Source organism: Elgaria multicarinata, chromosome 1, assembly GCF_023053635.1.
Source record: "Elgaria multicarinata webbii isolate HBS135686 ecotype San Diego chromosome 1, rElgMul1.1.pri, whole genome shotgun sequence".
In the NCBI taxonomy this organism is placed as follows: Eukaryota; Metazoa; Chordata; class Lepidosauria; order Squamata; family Anguidae; genus Elgaria; species Elgaria multicarinata.
The window spans coordinates 126,460,528-126,482,855 of NC_086171.1; the positions used below are offsets into that span (position 1 = coordinate 126,460,528).

At 42.8% G+C, this 22,328-nt stretch overlaps 1 protein-coding gene across 1 annotated transcript in view; it reads left to right on the forward strand.

Annotated features, from left to right (window-relative positions):
• TGFBR3 (transforming growth factor beta receptor 3) overlaps positions 1-22,328 on the forward strand; it is a 173,763-nt gene that overhangs the window by 16,198 nt on the left and 135,237 nt on the right. Inside the window, exon 2 of the mRNA XM_063136429.1 lies at positions 7,441-7,617. Coding sequence (XP_062992499.1) covers positions 7,557-7,617 — 61 coding nt within the window. The 5' untranslated portion in view covers positions 7,441-7,556. The remainder of the gene's footprint in view (positions 1-7,440; positions 7,618-22,328) is intronic.

A 22,328-nucleotide genomic window follows, 5' to 3' on the forward strand; every position in this document is an offset into this window, starting at 1 on the left:
CAGCATTGTCTACACTAGCAGTTCTCTAGGGTTTCAGACAGGGGCTTTCCCCAACCCTACCTGGAGATGCCAGGGGATGAACTTCTTTCCAATGAGCTACAGCCTCTCCTCAGACTTTTAACTGTTGAACTTGGGATCTTCTGCTCGGGAAACATGTGCTCTATCCCTGAGATGAGGCCCCTTCAATATATTGGTCGAAGCAAATTTTGGACACTCTTCAATTAAACTGTTCTTGAGGCTGGCATATCAAATGATATGCAAAATGTGTGTGTGTGTGTCGCAGAACGGAATGGGAAAGATCAGGCAGAAAAAAAGGGAATGCCTCTATCCTTTTCAGGGTGTAATTATGTATATTTTGTGGCTTCCTGTAATTTGACAGAACCCACAGTATAAAAAGAGGCAAAAAGTTACAAGAGTCACGTGGGAGTAGAGGGGGGCATGACTGTGAGTGACATAACACATCTAATCTTGGCGCTCCTCCAGTTCCCATAGCCTTTAGCCGGGATTTGTGGAAATGTCCTATTACACATAGCAACATTTGAGTAACTCCCAGGCATCAGAGTAGCTCTCTTCTTGGGATTTTGATTGTAATACTAAAACTGAAACCTATTTCAGATCTCTAGGAATGAAATGTCTTCTGTTTTACAAAGTGAAACCTTTCCCCCAAGGGTTTAAGTGGTGTTTTAAGAGGTGGGGCTCATGGATAATTTGGAAAAGATTGTTATTATTCACTTAGAATGGTCCAGTAATATTTGATCATACCATCATTCTACTTCCCTAATGGGAAAAAGAGCAATCAGTATGCTTTAGATAGTACACTGATTGGACAATCTTTTGTGCATAACTGTTCAGTTGGGTGCTTGAACAGACGGAGGCTCTCTTCAGAAGCTTGGATGAATGGGTGGAGCTCAAAGGTGGATGTCTGCTGATGCAATCCTCCGCTCTTTCTAGTAGAGGCTGCTGGCTCAGATTTCAATAGGGCTGTGATTCCACTCTAGATCAGAACCAGCCAGAACTCTAAAGGAGCTATCCAAGGCCTAAACCTAATTTTAGGGGATGGGGTTCAGCACGTTGGATAGCTCTTTTAGAGTTCCGGCTGGTTCTGATTAAAACCTAAAATGGATTCACAGCCCCACTGAAATCGGAGCGATCAGCCTCTACTGGAAGGAGGGCACGGATTGCACCATTTGCCTGGGGCTTGATTTGCAGCAATGAGCCTCATGTGGCGCAGAGCGGTAAAGCAGCAGTTTCTGCAGCTGAAACTCTCCCCACAGCCTGAGTTCGATCCCAGCGGAAGCTGGTTCTCAGGCAGCCAGCTCGGGTCGACTCAGCCTTCCATCCTCCCGAGGTCGGTAAAATGAATACCTAGTTAGCTGGGGGAAAGGAAATCACGGCTGGGGAAGGCAACGGCAAACCACCCCTCTATAAGGCCTGCCAAGAAAACGTCAGCGAAAGCTGGCGTCCCTCCAAGAGTCAGTAATGACTCAGTGCTTGCACGAGAGGTTCCTTTCCTTTCCTTTCCCTGATTTGCAGCAACCTGAGAGAGAGCATTCTCAGTGTAGACCCTCCAATTGTGGAACGCCTCTCTTATATACTTTCAGCACCAAGCCTTACAAGCTTTTGGCATCAGCTACCGACCTATTTGTTCACCTAGGTTTTTTTTTTATTGAATCTGTGTTGCTGTGTCTTCAAAGCTCACATATCTGTATTTCTCTTCTCTCCTCTTTTACTGATTTATTGGTTGATGCAGTATGATATTGGTGTGTGTGTGTTTTGTCCCTGCTTTGGTAATTATTTTATAAAGAAAAGTGGGTAATATCTTTTATAAATGAATAAATAAAACAATGCCTCTCGAATTAATAGCAGTACGTTCAGTGGAACTGTTTCTGAGAGTCCGCAGAGTTTGATCTGAAGTGTTGTTATGGAATGCTGGTGGAGCAGGAAGGATCTTGTGTTGTGGTGCTTTCCCTGTTGAGGCTGAAGGTTTTGAACGCTGAAGGGAAGGGAGCCCTGAGGATCTGGGCTGCGATAAGGAGATGAGGAATGGGAAGCTGTTTTTCATGCAGCAAGGAAAAGGTTAGACAGAGAAGAGGACAGAAAGCAAATGGGTGGAAAGCAAAGCAGGAAAAAGAAATGGGAAGGAAAGGGGGATAATACGAGAAACAGATGGTGACATTTCTGGAAATGCACAGAAAGCGGAGAAGCAAGGTCACAGTTATGACAAAGGATGTACATTGGTCAGTGTTCTATCTAAAGCAGCCTTCCCTAACCTGGTGCCCTCCAGATGTGTTGGACTACAACTCCCATCATTACCTGTCAGCTCTGGAAGGATGGGAGTTTCAGTCCATGACATCTGGAGGCCAGCAGACTGGAGAAGGCTGGTCTAAAGTGAACGGATTCCCTTTTTTTGGAGAAATAGGGGGGGAAATAACCCTAAACACTAAAGGAAGGAGACTGTTTGGGGCCAGGGGACTTTCTCTATGAGAACAGAATGGAACATGCTGTTTAATGTTGGAGCTTGATGACACTGAGAAGGTAGACTGGCTGCCTTTCAGCATGTGTGCACTGGGACAGTACCTGATGCAAACCAGAGCCTGACCTTTCTGCACTCCCGACGGCTGCAGGACACACAGGAGGCGGTTTTCAGCATTGCACTTGTTCTATCTTGAGATTACAGGGAACAGAGGGTTGAAAAACTTGGCTTGTCTCTCAGTCCTACCTCCTCTATTGCCTGGAAGTGCAAAAGTCAGTGCCGTCAACGGGACTGAATTCCACACAGCGTGCAATGGGGTTGGGGTGTGGATTTCTTACTCTTAACCATTTAGGTTTTGCTTTGTAGGCTGGGATTGGATTTAAGAACATAAGAACCTAAGAATTGCCATGCTGGATCAGACCAAGGGTCCATCTAGTCCAGCACTCTGTTCACACAGTGGCCAACTAGCCATCAGCCAGGGATGAACAGGCAGGACATGGTGCAACAGCACCCTCCCAACCATGTTCCCTAGCAACTGGTGTACACAGGCTTATAGCCTCGAATACTGGAGATAGCACACAAACATCAGGGCTATTAGCCATTGATAGCCTTTGCCTCTAAAGAGAATCTCTCTTTAGGTCCGAGGAGAGGCTGTAAATCAATTGAAACGAATGGATCCTATTGAAAAAATGTGGTTGCGTGTGAACAGGTCAGACATGGGAGGGCTTGGCAGACCTTTCCTGCGTAACTGCCTCTCTCCCACCAAGCCCTCTCTTTCCTCTGCAGCTATGTACTGACTTAGCCTGGAGTCCTAAATCAATGGGGAAGTAAAAGTCCCATTGATGCTAACCACTGGTAGGGTTGTGCCCTTTGATTCTGAGAGCTAAAGTGGCTTTATCTCCCATGACCTCTTTTTTGTACACCATTCCATGTGCCACAAAGACCGGCATTGCTAGATTATACGCTGACCTTAAGGAAAGAGTGATCTAACCAACGGCTACAATTTTCCTATTCAGGGTGTTCTGTTTAGCGCTTCTGTATCTGCTAATTCTCGATTCTCGACACTCTTCTGTTCATTGTTTTGCGAAGTGGACATGGGTGTCAATTTTAAAGCTGCAAAATGCTTTATTCAGAGACTGAAGCAGGGATGATATTTGGCATTTGCATTATTGAAGAAACTGTGGAGGTTGTTCCGGGAATTCGTGTCACTGGGGCTCCTTCTCAGATGGTTGAAGTGGTCACTTCTTGGATCTGGAAGGCCTACTCCAAAGGGGACTTCAAGCCCATGAAAGCTTTTGCCATATTAAATGTATTTTAGTCTTTAAGATGCATGTGGGATTTTTTTTGGCTTTGCTCTAACATAGGAACAGCCATGTTGAATCAGGCCAAGGGTCTTTCTAATCTAACATTCTGTTCACACAGTGGACAACAGCTGCCTGTGAGACATGAGAGCAATAGCACCCTCCTGCTCAGTTCAGAGAACTGTGTTTGGTTCTTTTAATTCTAAGGCTGTTAATTTTTTTGCACCTGGCTCTGGTTGGTTGACCTTGGAGTGCTGGTAAAAAATAAAGTAGATGTTTTAAAAAGTTGTACTGTTGCAGTTTGTGGCTTGTGCCTGAAATGTCTGGCACAAGAGTGCCTCTATCAGTACCATAAATTGCAGGTCTTTCTTAAGAAATGACTTGATTTCTCTTTAAAATGCAGTGTGCACATGCTTTATACATTCTATAATGGTAGTTATAGCATTTCAGAATAATTTTTTGGAAACCTGCACCATAAATTTATGACCGCACATTAAAACCTTTGTGCATGTGAATGTAGGCTTGTTGATTTATTTCTTTAAAACATTAATATCGCACCCTTCATCCTATCAGGATTTCAGAGAGGTGTCCAATCAATTTACTGGATTTGTTGCTGATTCATTTAGTAGGATAACTGCAGTCTTGTTAGACGGAAAGGATTTTTTCCCCTTTTTATAAAAACACACACAACTGTATCTGGCCACATGTAGCTCACATGTTTTTACTTTTGGAAACCCATAGACGAACTTCCAGTAAATCTGCGGTTACGCATTGGAATGGATTGTAAAGAACACGTTATTTTGTTCCAAAGTCAACAGCAAAGTGTTCTTCTATAGAATACGTGCAGAACGATAGTTTTAATTTCTGTATGAGTGTGTAGGAAGGAGAGAGAAATTCTGGAGTCGTCAGTTAACACATCAGAAAGAAGTACAAGCACTTCTTCCTGGCTTATATTCTTTCCAAGGGCAGAGAGATTTTGGTGTGTGTGTGTGTGTGTGTGTGTGTGTGTGTGTGTATGTGTATGTGTGTCTATGGCTGAAACTTTTTTGTTTCAGCAGGCTTTTGGAACTATACTGGACCTCTGTTAATGTATTGGATCCCCTCCCTTTAACCTGTTACAGTTTTTTTTAAAAAAAATTAAACATTTTTTAAATTTTACTGTAGGTTTAATTCTATTTTAACTTTTGTAATTTATATTTATGTGTTTTAATTGTACATGTTTTAATCTGGTAAACCGCCTTGAGTCCCAGTACTGGGGAAAAGGCGGGATATAATAATAATAACAACAACAACAACAACAACAACAACAATAATAATAGGGCAGGGGCGGGGAACATGGACTGCAACTCCTATCAGCCCTAGTCAACATGGCCAGTGGTGAGGGATGATGGGAGTTGTAGTCCACAACATCTGGAGGGGCACAAGTTGCCCGCCCCTGGTGTAGAAGGAATACTTTCAAACATGACACATCCACATCAAGATAATATATATAATTCTGCTTATAATAGAGGTCAGACTCTGGGTACCTGAAGGCCTGTCCAATGTCCACATCCCGTCTAATTCCTTCTTGGTAGAGTTTTTAAGGCAGAGATGAAGACTCTCAGGCCTGTGAGCCTAATTCGGACCATGGAGCCTTCCTATCCGGCTCCCAGGTCCTCCTCCGACCTCGCCACCCCTTCCTGCTCAGCCCTGCCGTTGACTTACTTATTTACTTACAAAGCGGCTGCGCGTTTCCTGTCTTTCTCTTACTTTCGCCCCTACTGCCTCTCCTACCCACTGCTCCAGCTGAGGGCTTTCCTTACTCTGCAACCGTCTCTTCCACGTCCCCCTTTGGGCTGCTTTCTCCCGTTGCCAAGTTGGAAAAGAAAAAGAAAACAGACCCGAGGAGGCTTTCTTAAAAGGGAAACACTGTTTTAAAAGGGCAACACTAGTGCTGGAAGATAGTTATGATTTGGGAGAAGGCTAACAATGATTTGGGTTGTGAGTAGGTTTCAGTTTGTGGGGGGGATGTGTGAGAAAGAATGGCTGAATGGGCTTTTGTGTATGAATGGTGTGTGTGTGTGTGTGAGAGAGAGAGAGAGAGAGAGAGAAAGGTGGCCCCACCTACTTTTGGCCCCGACACAGTTCCCCAGAGTCAATGCAATTCTTGGGCGGAAAAAGATTCCCCACCCTTGTTTTAAGGAATGCCCTGTAAAATGTGCTGGGATAATAAGGGTAAAATCCAACCTAAGCCCTACTTACAGTAAACCCATTGAAGTGAATGGGGCTTGAGTTAATCATAACTAACTTAAGTCCCATTCATTTCAATGGGTCTACTCTAAGTAGGAGTTAGGTTGGATTTTGCCTTGAGAGGGGCTGATGCGTTGGTACAGGCTAGCATTCCCCAATCTGGTGCCTTCCAGATATGTTGCACTACAACTCCCATCACTCTGTCAGCATGACCACCCCCCACCAGTATGCTGGCTGGGGATCATGGCAGTTGTAGTCAAACACATCTGGAAGGCAGCAGGTTGGGGAGGGATGGAGAGACCTCCCTGGGGTCTTTGGGGTGCCGGCTGCCACTGTACTTGGTAGGCCAAGCTGGGCAGTGTCTTGTTGACACGTTGTTTAAAATTAGTACAGTCAAGGCCTAGCCAGAGTTTGTTTCAGAAGAAGGACTTAGCTCAAAGTCTGCTGGCAGTAATTTCGAATTGGTGTCTGGGGATTGTACTAAGAATTTGATCAATAGTTGCTCGCCACTGCTGGTCAGATTCATCCTGTCCCAGCATGTGCCTTTAAAAAACTGCATTTTAAAGGCACAGCATCTATATGCGTGTCCCTTTAAAAAACTGAAAGGAGGTTCTTGAGATTTTGTATGGGAGACAGTGGCTTGGATCCAATAGAGTGATATCATAGCACGAAGGGGAGGCACTTCCACTCAGCCAAGAGTAGGCCCTTCATTTACACTGATTTATTCCTTCGCAATGCAGCCATGCTTGTTCAGAGGGTCCCTTGACCTTCTGGAGTCCTTTCCTGGGGGCTGGGGAGGTGCAAGAAGCTGCGGCTGTTGGATCCAAGCCTATAGTTACAATTCTCTCTACTGCAAGGGAGTAAGGCCCACTCAGGTTGAGCCCAGTAAGGCGTTCTTCTAGGGAAATGAATTTGGGAAGACATAGTTTTCTACTCCACAGTTGGAACGTTATTTTAGCTTCCCAAAGGTCTTGTGCAGAGATTATAAAATGTTGCTCTGTACATTTTTACATGCTCTGCTATTGCAGCTTTACTGGATTTTCCACATTGTGTTAGAACTTCTTCAAAAGTACTGGAATCAGAATCACTTTGCAGGAATTAATATACTGATAAGCACACTGACCGTTGCACAATATCAGGCAGTTTCCAGACCTTGGGAAGCGTTCTTTACTCTCCCTGATAAAAACTATAAGATTTGGGGTATTGCACTAAGGCTTGAAGGACAAGCAAGTGAAGGACTTTGAATTACAGTAAGGAACTAGAGAAAATGAAACCTGTTCTCCTGTTCTCTTAGATTATACCTCAATAGAAAGGTGTTAAGAAAAGAAAAGAAGATGCTGGCTATCTCTGCTTTTGGTATTGTGTAAAAAGAGAGCCTAAAATGACTTCTCTTTATGACATAGCTTTTAAAAGGATTATTTTTACTTCTCTTCACAGGTAATTACAAGTCTGGAAGACTCTTTCAAAGCATCTGCAATAGATCCTTTTCTTCTTTTTTCAATTGACAAAGAACTGTAAAGGAAGTCGGTCCGAGGAACCCTGGTGTGGCAAAAATGAATTCGAGTTGCATCATTCCAGTGTTTGCTTTGATGATTGGGTGTTTAGCATCTGCAGGTAAGTGGAGTTAAGTTAATAAAGACTACACTGTAATTCATACTGTGAACCACTGCCAGCTCCAGGTTTTTGAGGGCCCTTGGGAAAGATCCCCACAATGGGGCCCCACTTTCAGCGGGCCCGTTCAGAATACACCTTAAACAATGGCTTTAACCATAGTGAATAAGGCTTTTTGCTTTATGCAGCATGGTTAAAACTGTGGTTTAAGGTGTCTTCTGAACACAGCCTGGCTTTCTGGCTTAACCACCATGGTTAAAGTCATGGTTTAAAGTGTCTTCTGAATGGGGCCAATGAGTCTACTTTCTCACCACCGTTGTCCCCAGCTGCTCTTGCTCCTCATCCTCTTTCTTCTCATGGCTACCTCTTGCCAGGCAGAGAATTAGGCAGCAAGTAGGCAGTGGCATCTGCTCCTCCTCCTCCTCACCACCACTGTTGTCTGGGCCAGAGCAAGGGGCAGGTGAGCAAGTAGGTTGCCATGGTGAAGGGGAGGAGCAACTCCAAGAGGCTCTTGTCATTGGGGCCCTGCTGGGATATAGCCCCTCACAGGATGCCCAACCATGCTTACCTTTGACACTAGCCCTGTTGCAAACACTTGGAATTAATTGCATTTTTGTTTTAAACCAATAAGAAGTATTTAGATCAACTGTCTTGTATGCCCGGCTGTGGAACACCACTGGACTTCTTTGGATTGAAGGAGGCCCGTGTGGCTGCAGACCGTCTCTGGCTGGGACAATTGTGTGAGCGCCAAGGGCTCGTAGGCCAGCCTGGCTTGACAGAAAAGCTGCACCTGCAGGCAATTAGGGTAGACAGTGCCATAGCCCAGGAAGTTAAGACACAGGCAGGAAAAGATGCCAGCGGAACCAATAGTAGCAAAGATGGAGGCAGAAAGCAGATTGAGGAAGAACAGGGAAGGACTGAGAGGAAAAGCAAGGCAGTGAGTGGACAGGTGAAGAAGGCTGGCGAACAGACTGGCAGCCGGGTTGATGCCTTTTTGCAAACAACTGTCATGCATAGAACTGCCAGGACTTTCAAATGCCAACAGATGGTGGAGATACTGGTAAACATCCTCTTAGAGCAGTGGTTCTCAAACCCTTTTTTCACAGATCACTTGAACATTGCTGAGGGTCTTGGGAGACCACTTAGTAAACATTAGTTTTTTTGATTCTACAAATCAACTGCATACAGAGCTTCTATTTTAATAGCATTTTTCTTCAGCACCAGCTTCATTATCAAAGCCAGTGTCATTTTATGAAAAACATGGGCCTGTGGCCAGGGTCTTGTTAGCCTGTTTGATCATCTGGCCCTGGTGAAAATGACCTCAATCTCTTTGGACAGGATAAGATAAATCAAGTGCATGGTCAAGTATAGATGTTCTTGACTCTTCTGCAACCTTTCTGTGGACCACCTAAATGGAGCTTGCAGACCACCAATGGTCTGTGGACCACAGTTTGAGAACCTCTGCCCTAGAATCTATCGTTAGCATTTGCCTAGATTCCTTTCTTTCTCTGCCTGGACTGATGATGGAGTAATGGCTTTTGTAGGACAGTTTTTGCACTGGCTTTTAGTGTGAACATTGTCTTAATGCTGGAAAGGGCCATGGTTCAGTGGTAGAGCATCTGCTTTGCATGCCGAAGGTCCCAGTTTCAATCCCTGGCACCTCCTGGTAGAGCTACAATAGAATCCTGCTTGAATGACTGGAGAGCCAGTGCCAGTCAGTGTTGACAATACTGGGCTAGATGGACCAATGGTCTGACTCAGTATAAGGCAGCTTCCAATGTTCTTGTTTTGGTAGAAAACAGAAAGGCAGATAATTAAGAGGCAAGGCTTATGGATTTGCTGTGTCATGGTACCTTTGGATGAAGATATGAAGATACATATCGGCTGAGATACATAAATACCAGCATCAAGCTTCGTACAGCTTTCCTAATCAATGGCATTCTGAAAATGATTCTGTAGCAGCCAAGTTGTGACAGCAGCCTTTGGGCTTTCGTTCTGGCACAAAAGTATAGAGGCCAGAAATGGTCATCAGGGAAGTGGCCAAGTGGAGATGATGTAGTGGGGAGACTGGACAGCGGACACATGACTTGTTTAAATCTGAGTTGTTCTCATTGTGGAAATGATGACCAACGGCAATGGGAGACTTGTCTGAGCAATAAAGTGCATTACAAGCTGGCCTCTTTTCTTTATTTTCATCAATTACATGGAAAATAATGCTCTTTTTCAAGAATGTGTTTAAACCTTCTGGGACTTTCTCCAGGGTTGAACTTCATTGAAGGCATACAGCCAGTGCTCACTCCGATTCAGTCACGCTGCGTGATGGTTGGATGTTGTAATGGTCTTATTTTGTGGCAAATAAACATGTAAAAATAGGGTAAGTGTGTCTGGAGGCAAGGGTGGTGTTCTGCAAGGCAGGATATTGATTATTAACAACAATACTTAGGCTGTATTTCGCTCTTCAGAGTGTTCAGAGCATGTCATATGCATTATCTCAGTTATCCTTACAACAAAACTGGAAGGTGGGTCAGAATTATTGTCCCCATATTTCAGAGGGGTGGAAGGAGATCAGGTTGAGCGACAGTGGCTTGCTTAAGGCCAAAGTGAGATTTAAACAAGAGACATATTAGGCTGCATTCTTGTATACACTTACCTGGGACTAGCCTCCAGTGGGTTTTACATTTGAGTAAATATATTCATTCATTTGTTTAATTTCTATACCACCTCATAGTCAAAGCTCTCTGGGCAGTTCACAAAAATTACAGCCCTAAAGTACAATAAAAACATAATATAAAAGCTTTAGCATGCTTTAAAACACACACACAACATCACGATTTTAAATGACTAAAACCAGCTATTTTTAAATGACTAAAAACAGTGAACCGCCCAGAGAGCTTTGGCTATTGGGAGGTATAGAAATGTAATAAATAAATAAATAAATAAATATAATAACATACTGGGACCTGATAAAACAACTCACATTTAAAAACCCATCATATGACATCAAATCCCTGGAAGTAAAGAGAAGTCTAAACCTGGCACTAAAAAGATGACAAAGATGGTGCCAGGCAGAGAACATTCCACAATTGGGGCTACCACTGAAAAGGTCCTATAATTATTGTTTTGTTCTTGCAATGCTATCAAAGAATTGTTTAATTTTATCCAAACAGGAACCTACTCCATGATTTTGGCAAAGAAAACCTGTGTTACCTCATGACAAATAAATTAGTGGCATAAAAAGTAGAAATAAATCTGGGCTTTAAATCTCTCTCTCTCTCTCTCTCTCTCTCTCTCTCTCTCTCTCTCTCTCTCTCTCTCTCTCTCTCTCCAGGGTTATATCTCAGATGCAGACTGAGAAGTTTTGTCCTTTCTAGAACTATATTGGAGGTTGTTTACCTCATTGACTGAGTTCTAGAGAAGGATGTGGCAGGTCGTGTTTTAAAAAATTACTACCTGACCTGATCAGTCTAAAGGCCTTGTTCTGTCTTGCCAATCACAGGTCCCAATCTTCCACATTTCTATATCTATCCTGCTCTGAGACCTCAAAACTTGCACTCCTAAGAAGTTTGCTTGGATAGTTTCTGATCATGATATTCCTGGTTAAAGCCCCACATGTCCAACAGCTTTGTAGCACTTGCTCAGATTAGAACAGATTCCCCAAACCTCTCATAGTAAATATAATACTGAATAGTAATACTTTACATTTACGTACCAGTTGAGTACTGTACTCCTGCCTTCAAATGTTAACAAGTCCTCATAGTTAGTTTATTGTGTTTCGTTTTTAATTTTGTGTGGGGCATATTATCACAGCTGTTGTAGCAGGATTCCCTGAGGAATGGGCAGTAATAATTCTGCTTTATTTGTCTTTTACTTTTTCATCCCATTTGTTACTTCATCCTGATAAGAACACTGTGTTGTATCTCACTTCTGAGTCATGCAGCACTATGGTGATCGTTTGTATGGAAATGGAACAATAAAAACAAACAATTCATTTACCGCTCTTCCTTTTTTTTTGGTGGGGGAAAAGAAAATCCTCATGGGCCTTCTACACTAGAGTTGCAAAATTAAATTAGAAATCAAGTCACAAGAAATCCCTTGAGCAGCGTAGCGAACTGCATCTTGGGACCTGAATAAAAATAAGCACTTGGATGTTTCCCCCCCCTTGCTGACTACCCTCCACTTTCATTAAGGCTGAAATTATATTTCATTTTCTTTCGAAATACATGGTCAGTTTTTTTTGGGGGGGGAGCAGTAAGACACAGGCATGAACGCGGTTTCTTTTCCTGAGAGCGGAAGTAATAACATTTATTTATTTATTTATTACATTTTTATACCGCCCAATAGCCGAAGCTCTCTGGGCAGTTCACAAAAGTTAAAACCATAATAAAACAACCAACATGTTAAAAGCGCAATTACAAAATACAGTATAAAAAGCACAACCAGGATAAAACCATGCAACAAAATTGATATAAGATTAAAATACAGAGTTAGAACAGTAAAATTTAAATTTAAGTTAAAATTAAGTGTTAAAATACTGAGAAAATAAAAAGGTCTTCAGCTGGCGACGAAAGCAGTACAGTGTAGGCGCCAGGTGGACCTCTCTGGGGAGCTCATTCCACAACCAGGGTGCCACAGCGGAGAAAGCCCTCCTTCTAGTAGCCACCTGCCTCACTTCCTTTGGCAGGGGCTCACGGAGAAGGGCCCCTGTAGATGATCTTAAGGTCCGGGCAGGTACATATGGGAGGAGGCGTTCCTTCAAATAACCTGGCCCCAAACCGCTTAGGGCTTTAAATGTCAATACCAGCACTTTGAATTGGGCCCGGACCTGGACTGGCAGCCAATGAAGTTGTAAAAGGACTGGCGTAATGTGATCTCGCCGGCCAGTCGCTGTTAGTAAACAGGCTGCCCTGTTTTGTACCAGCTGAAGCTTCCGGACCGTTTTCAAAGGCAGCCCCACGTATAACGCATTGCAGTAATCCAAGCGAGAGGTTATCAGAGCATGGATAACTGTAGCTAGGCTATCTCTGTCCAGATAAGGTATATCAACCTAAGCTGATAAAAGGTGCTCTTTGCCACTGAGTTCACCTGTGCCTCAAGTGACAGTTCTGGATCCAAGAGCACCCCCAAACTACGGACCCGATCCTTTAGGGAGAGTGCAACCCCGTCCAGGACAGGGCAAACATCACCTCGCCGGACAGATGAACCACCTGCTAACAGTACCTCCGTCTTGTCTGGATTGAGTCTCAGTTTGTTAGCCGTCATCCAGTCCATTACCGTGCCCAGGCACTGGTTCAGAACAGTCACTGCCTCACCTGGGTTTGATGAAAAGGAAAGGTAGAGCTGGGTATCATCCGCATATTGATGACACCTCAGTCCACATCTCTGGATAACCTCCCCCAGCGGCTTCATGTATATGTTAAACAGCATAGGGGATAAGATAGAGCCCTGTGGAACCCCATGGTTTAGGAGCCACGGCACAGAGCAATAACCCCCCAGCACCACCTTCTGGAATCGGCCACCCAAGTAGGAGCGGAACCACTGCAACGCAGTACCTCCCACTCCCAACTCAGACAACCTATCCAGAAGGATACCATGGTCGATGGTATCGAAGGCCGCTGAGAGGTCCAGGAGAACCAACAGGGTCGCACTCCCCCTGTCTCTCTCCCGGCAGAGGTCATCCCACAGGGCGACCAAGGCAGTTTCCGTTCCAAAACCAGGCCATGTGGATTAACTTTCATTTGAAATGCTTACTTAATTTCTACAACTGCAAAGGTTTTAGGAAATACTAATGGCTTTGAACTTTACTGAAATCAGGAATGTTGAGAAGTTGGAGGTGTGTTATAAAATAATAATAATAATAATAATAATAATAATAATAATAATTTATTTCTTATCTGCCTCTCCACTTGGATCAAGGTGGGGAACAACAGTGAATATCAAACACATAAAAACTGATTAAAAACATAGTATACATGACTACCTTAAGAAGACTGGGGGTGGGAGAGGCAGGGCCAGGCCTACCATTAGACAGAGGGCAGATGATGGGTAGTGTGGTGGGGTCAGTAACCATTTGGCTGTTTCCCTCTCTTGAAGGATGGTGGCATGTGTTCCAGGCAGCCTGTCCTGCACTCCTTAAGGTAGTCTGTTGTCTCTCAAGTGAGGTGGAGGAGGATGTCCCATTACCGTTGTTGAAGTAGGATTCAGTTGCCATCTGGTGATCTTCTGTAGGTGGCATGGGAAGTGTCTGTCTGGTCTTTTGCCTCAATCAGCGATGTCTTGGGCCAGCCCTAGAGAGACAGAGAGTTTTAAAGGTGATGAAACTGATGGTCACAGATGCTTGGCTCAAACTGGACCAGTTTGGGTATGTAAAGTTATCAAATATACAAATGAAAAGCCTCCCTTTGAGCTCTTGCTTTTCTCGAACCAGGGCAGGATCCACACTACTGCTTTAAAATGGTTTATAACAGTAGTGACGACTGTTGAGGTCCAAGACACACTGCATATACAGTTTTCAAAGTGTCATATCCTGCTTGGTGTAGATCTGGCCCTGGTGCATCAAACGGTTAGAAGATCAATATAGGACTCGAAGAGCCTTGAAGGCCATTGAATCCAGTCCCTTGGAGATCTGAAGACCTGTATCTAACCTGCCCAATAATCACTCCAATTATTTCCTCTTCTAAATTTTTAAAGATATGAATGTCATCTGAAGTTATCTCCAGAAATTAAAAGGAAACTCAGAAATGTCACGAAGAAGTTTTTGTTTGTTTATTATCTGTGGAATTCTGTACTTACAAATCTCAAGTCTGCATTCCCCAAGGTTTTCTGATATTGGTCACCTCCTCTTACCCTGGGGTTGTGTGACTCCCCTCCCTTTATAATTTATGTTTTATTTTTATTTGCTTTTCTCTCGTTTTGCTTTGCTCAGTTGATTGATGTTTTACTAAGCTTACATTGCCATGGAAACCCACTGGGTGACTTTGGGCCAGTCACAGACTCTCAGCTCAGCCTACCTCACAGGGTTGTTGTTGTGAGGACAAAATGGAGAGGAGGAGGGTTATGTACACACCTTGGGTTCCTTGGAGGAAAAAAGGCGGGATAGAAATGCAATAATAAATAAAAATAAATACGAAGAGTAAAAAGTTAGATTTGCCAAGTGCTGAAATACTGAATTTATTTGACAGCGATAAAAGCATGTATGTACTTTGAAGTTTGATTGTTTAATTCAGGGGTGGAGAACCTCAGACCCTGGGGCCAAATCTGGCCTTCCAAGTATTCCTAGATGGCCACGCCCCCTTCTTTTGGCTATGTGCCCTTTCCCCCATACACTGATCAATTTTGTGATTTCTCGGGTTTTGTGTACTTTTTCTCCCATTCTAAAAAGTTGAAATGCCTCTCCTGAGGCTTGGTTACTGTTAGTAAGAATTTTAAACTACAATATGCAGGTATTTTTGCCTCACTCCTTTTGCCTTTGACCCCACCCCTTTCACTTTAGCAACACCCACCACTAGAACATGGCCCCCAAGATGGAATTCAGCCTTTGGGCTGAAAGGGGTTCTCCATTCCTGTTTTAATTGGTAGTTAACTGTTAATGATAAAAGTTTGCATTCACAAAATGCAGATATTTCCGATGGAATAAACTTCTGCAAATTTGGGAACTTTTCATATCTACTTAATGTGTATGCTTCACACAACTGGTGTCATGGCACAATTTTAAAGCCACGAGTACAAATCTCGTCAACCATGGAGTTCATTAGGTCAGTGGTCTTCAGCTGGTCCAGACTCGAGACCCACCTCGGAACATGGGACCAACTTTCACAATATCACAATTGCCCAACATGGTAGCAACAGCTTTACTGTGACCCATCTGGACTGATCTCGTGATCTACTTTAGGGTCATGACCCACCTGTTCAAGACCACTGCACTAGGTGACCTTGGGCCAGTCACTCCATTTCAACCTGACCTACCTCATAAGGGGGTTGTGAAGATAAAATGGGGGAGAGCCATGTTCTCCTCCTTGAGCTTCTTGGAGGACAGGCAGGATATGAAAACAACAAGAAAATACATAAAATGGCTGGAAGCCATGGAGAACTTTGGAAGTCGGTAAAAGAGTCCAGAACCATCTCCCTTAGTGATCTGGGCTACATGTAGAAGGTCCAATCGCTAATGACTGGAATCCCTTCCTAGAGAATTGTTATGTTCTCTGTCTTTAGTGAAGCTGCTAACAGATTTTTAGATGTTTGCTAGATTCATGTGTACTCAAAAATTGTTTGGTTGTTTTTCTAAGAAAGTAATCTGAAATTCTGTTCAGCACAGTTGCTTGATTCTCTATTACAGGGTGGGCAAAAGGTAGATATATACTAGGGTAGCACAGCTTTCCTTAATCTGGTGCACTCTAGATGTGTTGGATTGCATCTGGGTGGGTGGGGATGCTGGGAGTTGTAGTCCAACTCATCTGGAGGGTTGGGGGCCGACTGGTGTAGCAGATCTATATTCCTTTTTTAAAAAATTAGGCAGCATCACTTGCTTAAAGTGCTTCCCTAAAATGTAATACTTAGATCTTATTGTGCCATCCAAAATGTAGGGGGCAATGAAGTCCTCACTGACCATATGACAAGTGGTATGTTTGGCTTTTGCTTCAATGAAACACTGGTTCAGTGCTGGGTATTGGCTTGATTCTAGGCAATAATTTGTATTCTTCCATAGCTTGCCTGTAGCTTTGTTTCCCTATGCCTTCTATGCAGCGGAGAAAGAACAGGAAGGCTCACTGATTAAACATGGAAATTGGGCATTTAATTAAATCTGACTCTAGATGATGCCAGAGGAATTCTCAGAAGCACCAAATTGGTGTTGCACATGCCTAGAGCTGTGGTCTCCCTCTTCAGTTGAACTTCCACAGGGGGAAATGTCTGCAGCATTGGAATACTTCAAAAATGCTTTTTCAGTTTTGTGTCCTAGTGAAGTAATACCTGTCGTTCATTGTATCCAAAACACTGAGCCAAAAAGGTGTTCTGTACCACATTCCTATGCATCCCATTTCCTCTTTCCTCCTTTCATTCTGTTCTACTTCTTTACTGTGTGAACTATGATTTTTGTACCAGAACTAAACCTATCCAGGAACACTACTGAGAGCTGGGGGTGGCCATGTGTCTTACTTTACAGAGGACAGTCCTCTATTTGATGGTATCTTCTATTTGAAATGCTGTCCAGTCCAAATCCAGGGAGAGGAAGGACATTGAAGTTGCTCCTCAACAATCTCACCTGGAGCAGTTTCACAGGTCTCTCTGTCACAGTCTTGTCCAATATGGTGAGATGCGCTGCATTAGCGTATGCACATTTTATGCAAATCTGCATTCTCTCCTCTTTTTTGTTGGTGCATTTCCTGTTTTTGGTGATCTTTAAGTAGCCACCATAACAAACTCAAGCCAGACGTGACTGCCACTGAGGAAAAAGGTCGTGAAGACTTACAAGTCTTTGTACTATGTCATTTCCTCCATTTTGAACCTCCATTTTACAGACAGAAAATTCTGATGCTTATAATGTTTTCTTCATTATGAGTAAAATCCTTGTTTGTTCTTATAGAGCTATTGGTTATTAAGTATTTATTTTTATTTTGATACATACAGAATATTTCCCTCCATAAAAAACAGTATCCAGAAGATAATGGATTTCTCTCATTAATAAGGATGCCATTATGTTAAGTAACTTTAGTAATGTAAGTTGGCAGAACATTTGCATGCATCTAAACTAGGAGCCCATACTGCTAAAAGAGCACGTATTAGCACTTTCCAACCTTAAGTTCCCATATGTTGTCAGATGACTACTCTCACCAGCCCTGGTCCTCAGACGTTATTGGATTACATTGTCTCTGAGTGCTGGCTGTGCTTGCTGAGGATGATAGAAACTGTAGTCCGACAACATCTTGGTACCCATGATCAGCACTTCTAGCCAGTAATATGGATGAATATGGTTTAATGTTTAAATAGGTTTTACATCCGTGTATGAATGGATTTTAAAATTTTGATAGTTGAAAAAGAATATTTTTTAAAAGAAACACATCTGGTGTCTTTGTGCTTGATGCCATTTACACATGTAATCAAAACCTTGAGCCGTGTTAACAACAGTGTTGGCACATGCAAATATATTCCAGTGGAAAAGTTTATCATGTACAAGGACTGTGGGAGTTCAATCACATTTTTAATGAGCACATCAGGACAGCAATTGTTTTTCCAACAGCAGATGCTTCATTTCTATCCAAGACACTTGGGGCTATATTTTTTACACTACTTCATGTGTAACGTAATTCCTCCTGCAGACAATCCAGCTGTTTGATAGGTGTGCGAATTCCCCATGTAGTAACTGGTGTTTTACAAGCTGTCAGTTGTTTGGGTATATACAGTCCCTAAGCCAGTCTCTTAAGCATTTGTCTCCCAAGCTGTTTGTTGATCACTTTCTAAGCGGAATGTTCCATTCTTGCTGTAGTATTCCGTCAAGGGTTTATGACTGCAAAAAAAGTATTTGTACCCAAAAAAGAAGAAAAAAGAAGGGAAAAAGCTGTCATTTCTAATTCTTTCTAGAATGTAGAAGCACCATCTGTGTGGCTTACCAGAAACTCCATCCAGGGCGCCTAACCTTGTGATGAGATGTACCATTGCTCATTCATAGAAATTGACGTAAATGACAAATAGGGGCATAAATAAGAATATAAAAGCCATGCTGGATCAGATCAAGGGTCCATCTAGTCCAGCACTCTGTTCACACAGTGACCAACCAGCTGTTGACCAGGGACCCACAAGCAGGACACAGTGCAACAGCACCCTGCCACCAATGTTCCCCAGTAACTGGTGCATATAGGCTTACTACCTCTGATACTGCCAGTGGTGGAAGGACTTAATCCCAGCACCTTGCCAAGGCTCAGCAGTGGAACACGTGAAACAAGGAAGAGAAGAGGGTGCCTGTGCATGTGCGGAGTATCTTCAAAACACTTCTGAATTTAGGGAGTGGGGCTTTGGTGTCGAGGTTTTAGACAGGCGCAAGACAGTGCACTATTAGAAATAGATGCAATCTATATCCTACTGAAGTTGGGGAAAGCTCTCATTTAATCTAAAGCAGTTGTATCATGATCAAGGAGTGACTTGCCTTTGAAACATGGCATGCTATCTGAAGATGATGGGTTTATAGTCCAACACATCTGGAGGGCACCAGGTTGAGGAAGATTGCTTTAGGCTGATCTTCAAGAGAAGATGAATTCAGTGCTATCCTAGCTTCCTCTTTTCTTTCGACACAATAGACTTGATTCATTAAGTAGGGAAACATTTCCCATTTCTAAGGGACCTTGGTGACCTTCCTCCTTTTTCTTGGCCTTGTTACCAACCAAAGATTTGGAGGCAAGCTGCATTTAGATTTGGACAGGGAAAACCTTTAAGCTTTTGAATGCAATGTGAATAAGTGAAAAGTCAGTCGCTGCCATTAGGAAGAGAAGGCTGGGCTTGGTAGACCGTGGCCTGCTTCAGCAAGGCAATTCTCACATTCCGATATATTGCATACACTTGCCGTTTTTTATGAAGTTCTGTTTACACATGACCTGATCTTCTATTTTAATGGGCAAAAGAGGGAGAGAAACACACCAAACTAGGGATCATAAATGCCATAAGAAGCTATCTATTTGTATTAATGGACACATTTTCCACGTGGAATGACTTCTTCAGATTTTTGTAACTGACTTGGCACATTACAAAGCTGAAATGCATCCCAGTGCCTTTGCTTTATGTTACCCCCCACCCACCCAACTCCCCATCACAGCCTCAGCTTCATATTAAAAACTCTGATGAGGACTTAGTTGTCTGGGCCATCCATCTGCTTGTGAATAAATGTCACTGTTAGGAGAGAACAGGACATCTGAGTATTTATTAGTGGAACATTTTCCAAAAGATTTATCCTAGGACTGCAGTTACCTCATTTAATTAAAACTTTGAAGCTTTGTTTTGGAGGTAGTCTATTTAATGGTTCATGCTGGAAGCTAATGCATTGTAAAGCAGCAGTGAATAATTTTGGGGTTTTCCTTCCTGTCACTGAAATTTCATCTTTTAAAAAAGTGGTATTTGATTTGACGCTGCTCTGTGTCATTTACTTTTTGGACTGGTCCTGTTAACATTTTTTTCTGTTTAATGTTCCTAGACCAAAGTGTTGTCATGGCTTATGACCACCACTGAAATGACTCTTCTTCTGGGAACTTCATGTGGTGTGACTTGTCACTTTCATGGAAATGATTTGGCTTGGAGTTTGCCAAACTCTAGAAGAGCCATAATCAGGCACAAGACTGTCTAATGGGGGAACACAAATTCCAGACAATACCTGTTGGTTTTCTATCCCTACTTCATGACCTTGATTCTCTCCCTCATTATGGCGTCAAGAGTTTCCTAATCCAATCTTGTGCTCTTTAGTCCAGTTGGACATGAGAATGATGATCCCTCTGTTGGTCTACTGAGAACAAAGCTTACGTCTTCTCTCTGATCGTGCATTGGATCTCTCTCGGAACCCTTTCCTTCATTAGAACTTCAGCTTTAGCGTGTTAGCTAATGGCAGCTCGTCTTCTTCTTTTCCCCTTTCAGTAGGGGTTCCGCAAGGCTCGGTGCTTGGTCCGTTGTTGTTTTCTTTATACATGTTGCCCTTGGGTAATCTCATTCAATCTCATGGCCTCCAATATCATCTGTATGCCGATGATACACAATTATATCTTTCATCTCCGGATCTTTCTCCTGATGTTCACGATCGTATCTCGGCATGTCTTTCAGATATCTCAGCTTGGCTGCTGCATCGTCGTTTGAAACTTAATATGGCAAAGACCGAATTGCTTGTTTTTCCTCCTAAACCTTCTCCTCATCTCTCATTCTCTCTTACTGTCAGTGATGTTACACTTACTCCAGTCAAGGAAGCTCGTAGTCTTGGCTTTATATTTGATTCCTCACTCTCCTTTATTCCTCATATTGAGGCAGTAGCTAAATCCTGTCGTTTTTTCCTGTATAATATTGCCAGGATTTGATCATTTTTGTCTGTTTCTTCTGCCAAGACTCTTGTTCATGCATTGGTTATTTCTCGGTTGGACTACTGCAACCTTCTTCTCACTGGCCTTCCTTCTTCTCACATCAGTCCGTTGGTTTCTGTCCACCACTCTGCTGCTAAGATCATCTTCTTGGCTCGCCGCTCTGACCATGTAACTCCACTTCTGAAATCTCTTCATTGGCTTCCAATTCACTTCAGAATCCAATATAAACTTCTCCTGTTGACCTACAAAGCTTTTCACTGTCTAGCTCCTTCCTATCTCTCCTCTCTCATCTCACACTGTTGCCCCGCTCATGCTCTTCGCTCCTCTGATGCCATGTTTCTCGCCTGCCCAAGGGTCTCTACTTCCCTTGCTCGGCTTCGTCCATTTTCTTCTGCTGCCCCTTATGCCTGGAACGCTCTTCCAGAACATTTGAGAACTACAAGTTCAACCGCAGCTTTTAAAGCTCAGCTAAAAACTTTTCTTTTTCCTAAAGCTTTTAAAACTTGATTTTGTTCTGACTTTATACTGTTAGTTTTACCCTACCCTGTGCCTGTTTGCATTCTCTTCCCCTCCTTATTGTTTTATTATGATTTTATTAGAATGTAAGCCTACGCGGCAGGGTCTTGCTATTTACTGTTTTACTCTGTACAGCACCATGTACATTGATGGTGCTATATAAATAAATAAATAAATAATAATAATAATTTAGCATCTGCCTAGTTGTTATATCTGCTCTGACAGAATCTCCACCTTCAGGCTTCCTGTTTCTTTGCTACTGTTTTAGAGCAGGCTTTGTCAGCATGTCACTCCAGACTGGGCTGTCATACAGCAATAATGGTAATAGTAACAATGTTGTTTTGGTTTTTGCAGTGTTAAAAAAAATATGAAGGACTTCATATAAAATAAAGGATAGGCCATGGCCTCAGGGTCAGTTTAAACATTATCTAAAAGAGCCACAACTCCCACTGTCCAGGGATGAATGTTTTGGGGTTGGGCACTTCCTGATGCAAAAACATTGGAAGAATGAATGTGGCCTGTTCCACTGAGTTGCCACAGCTCTTCTCACAGCAGGGGGCTTCACCCCAATTCACCTCTATTCAGTTGTTCAGCCCTCAATATTTTATCTCCTCACTCCAGTTACCTTGCAAAGTTTTGGAGCAGCTTTAAACTGTTTTGTGAATTTGAGAAAGACACACACACACATACACACACTGGTTAATTTTAAAAAAATGGTTAGGCATGATTTTGTTATGTAGCCAGTCAATTAAGAATGTTTGTCCTCCCTCTTTAGCGCTACCTCGTTCAGTGTTGCTACACTCCTATTAATTTAAAAGATTCAGAGGCACAGGAAAGGGTGGCTGCTAAATAACATGAAAAATGGCACCAGCAAACTGCCTATTAGCATTATCTCTTAGCTCAGAGTCAGCACAGAAATCAAAATAATACCATATCTTAAGCCATTTTTCAAGCTGTTGATGGAATAACATTCTGGTCTTTTCAGTAGTTGAGTTTATTATATTTTATCCTCCTTATTCCAAAGGCACAGCTCCATTTCCTTCATTTTATCCACACTGTAACCCTGTTGTGTAGGCTAGCCTGAGAGACAGAGGTTTGTCCAAGGCTACCCATTGAGCCTCATGGCTTAATAGGGATTTAGACCTACATCTCCCCAAA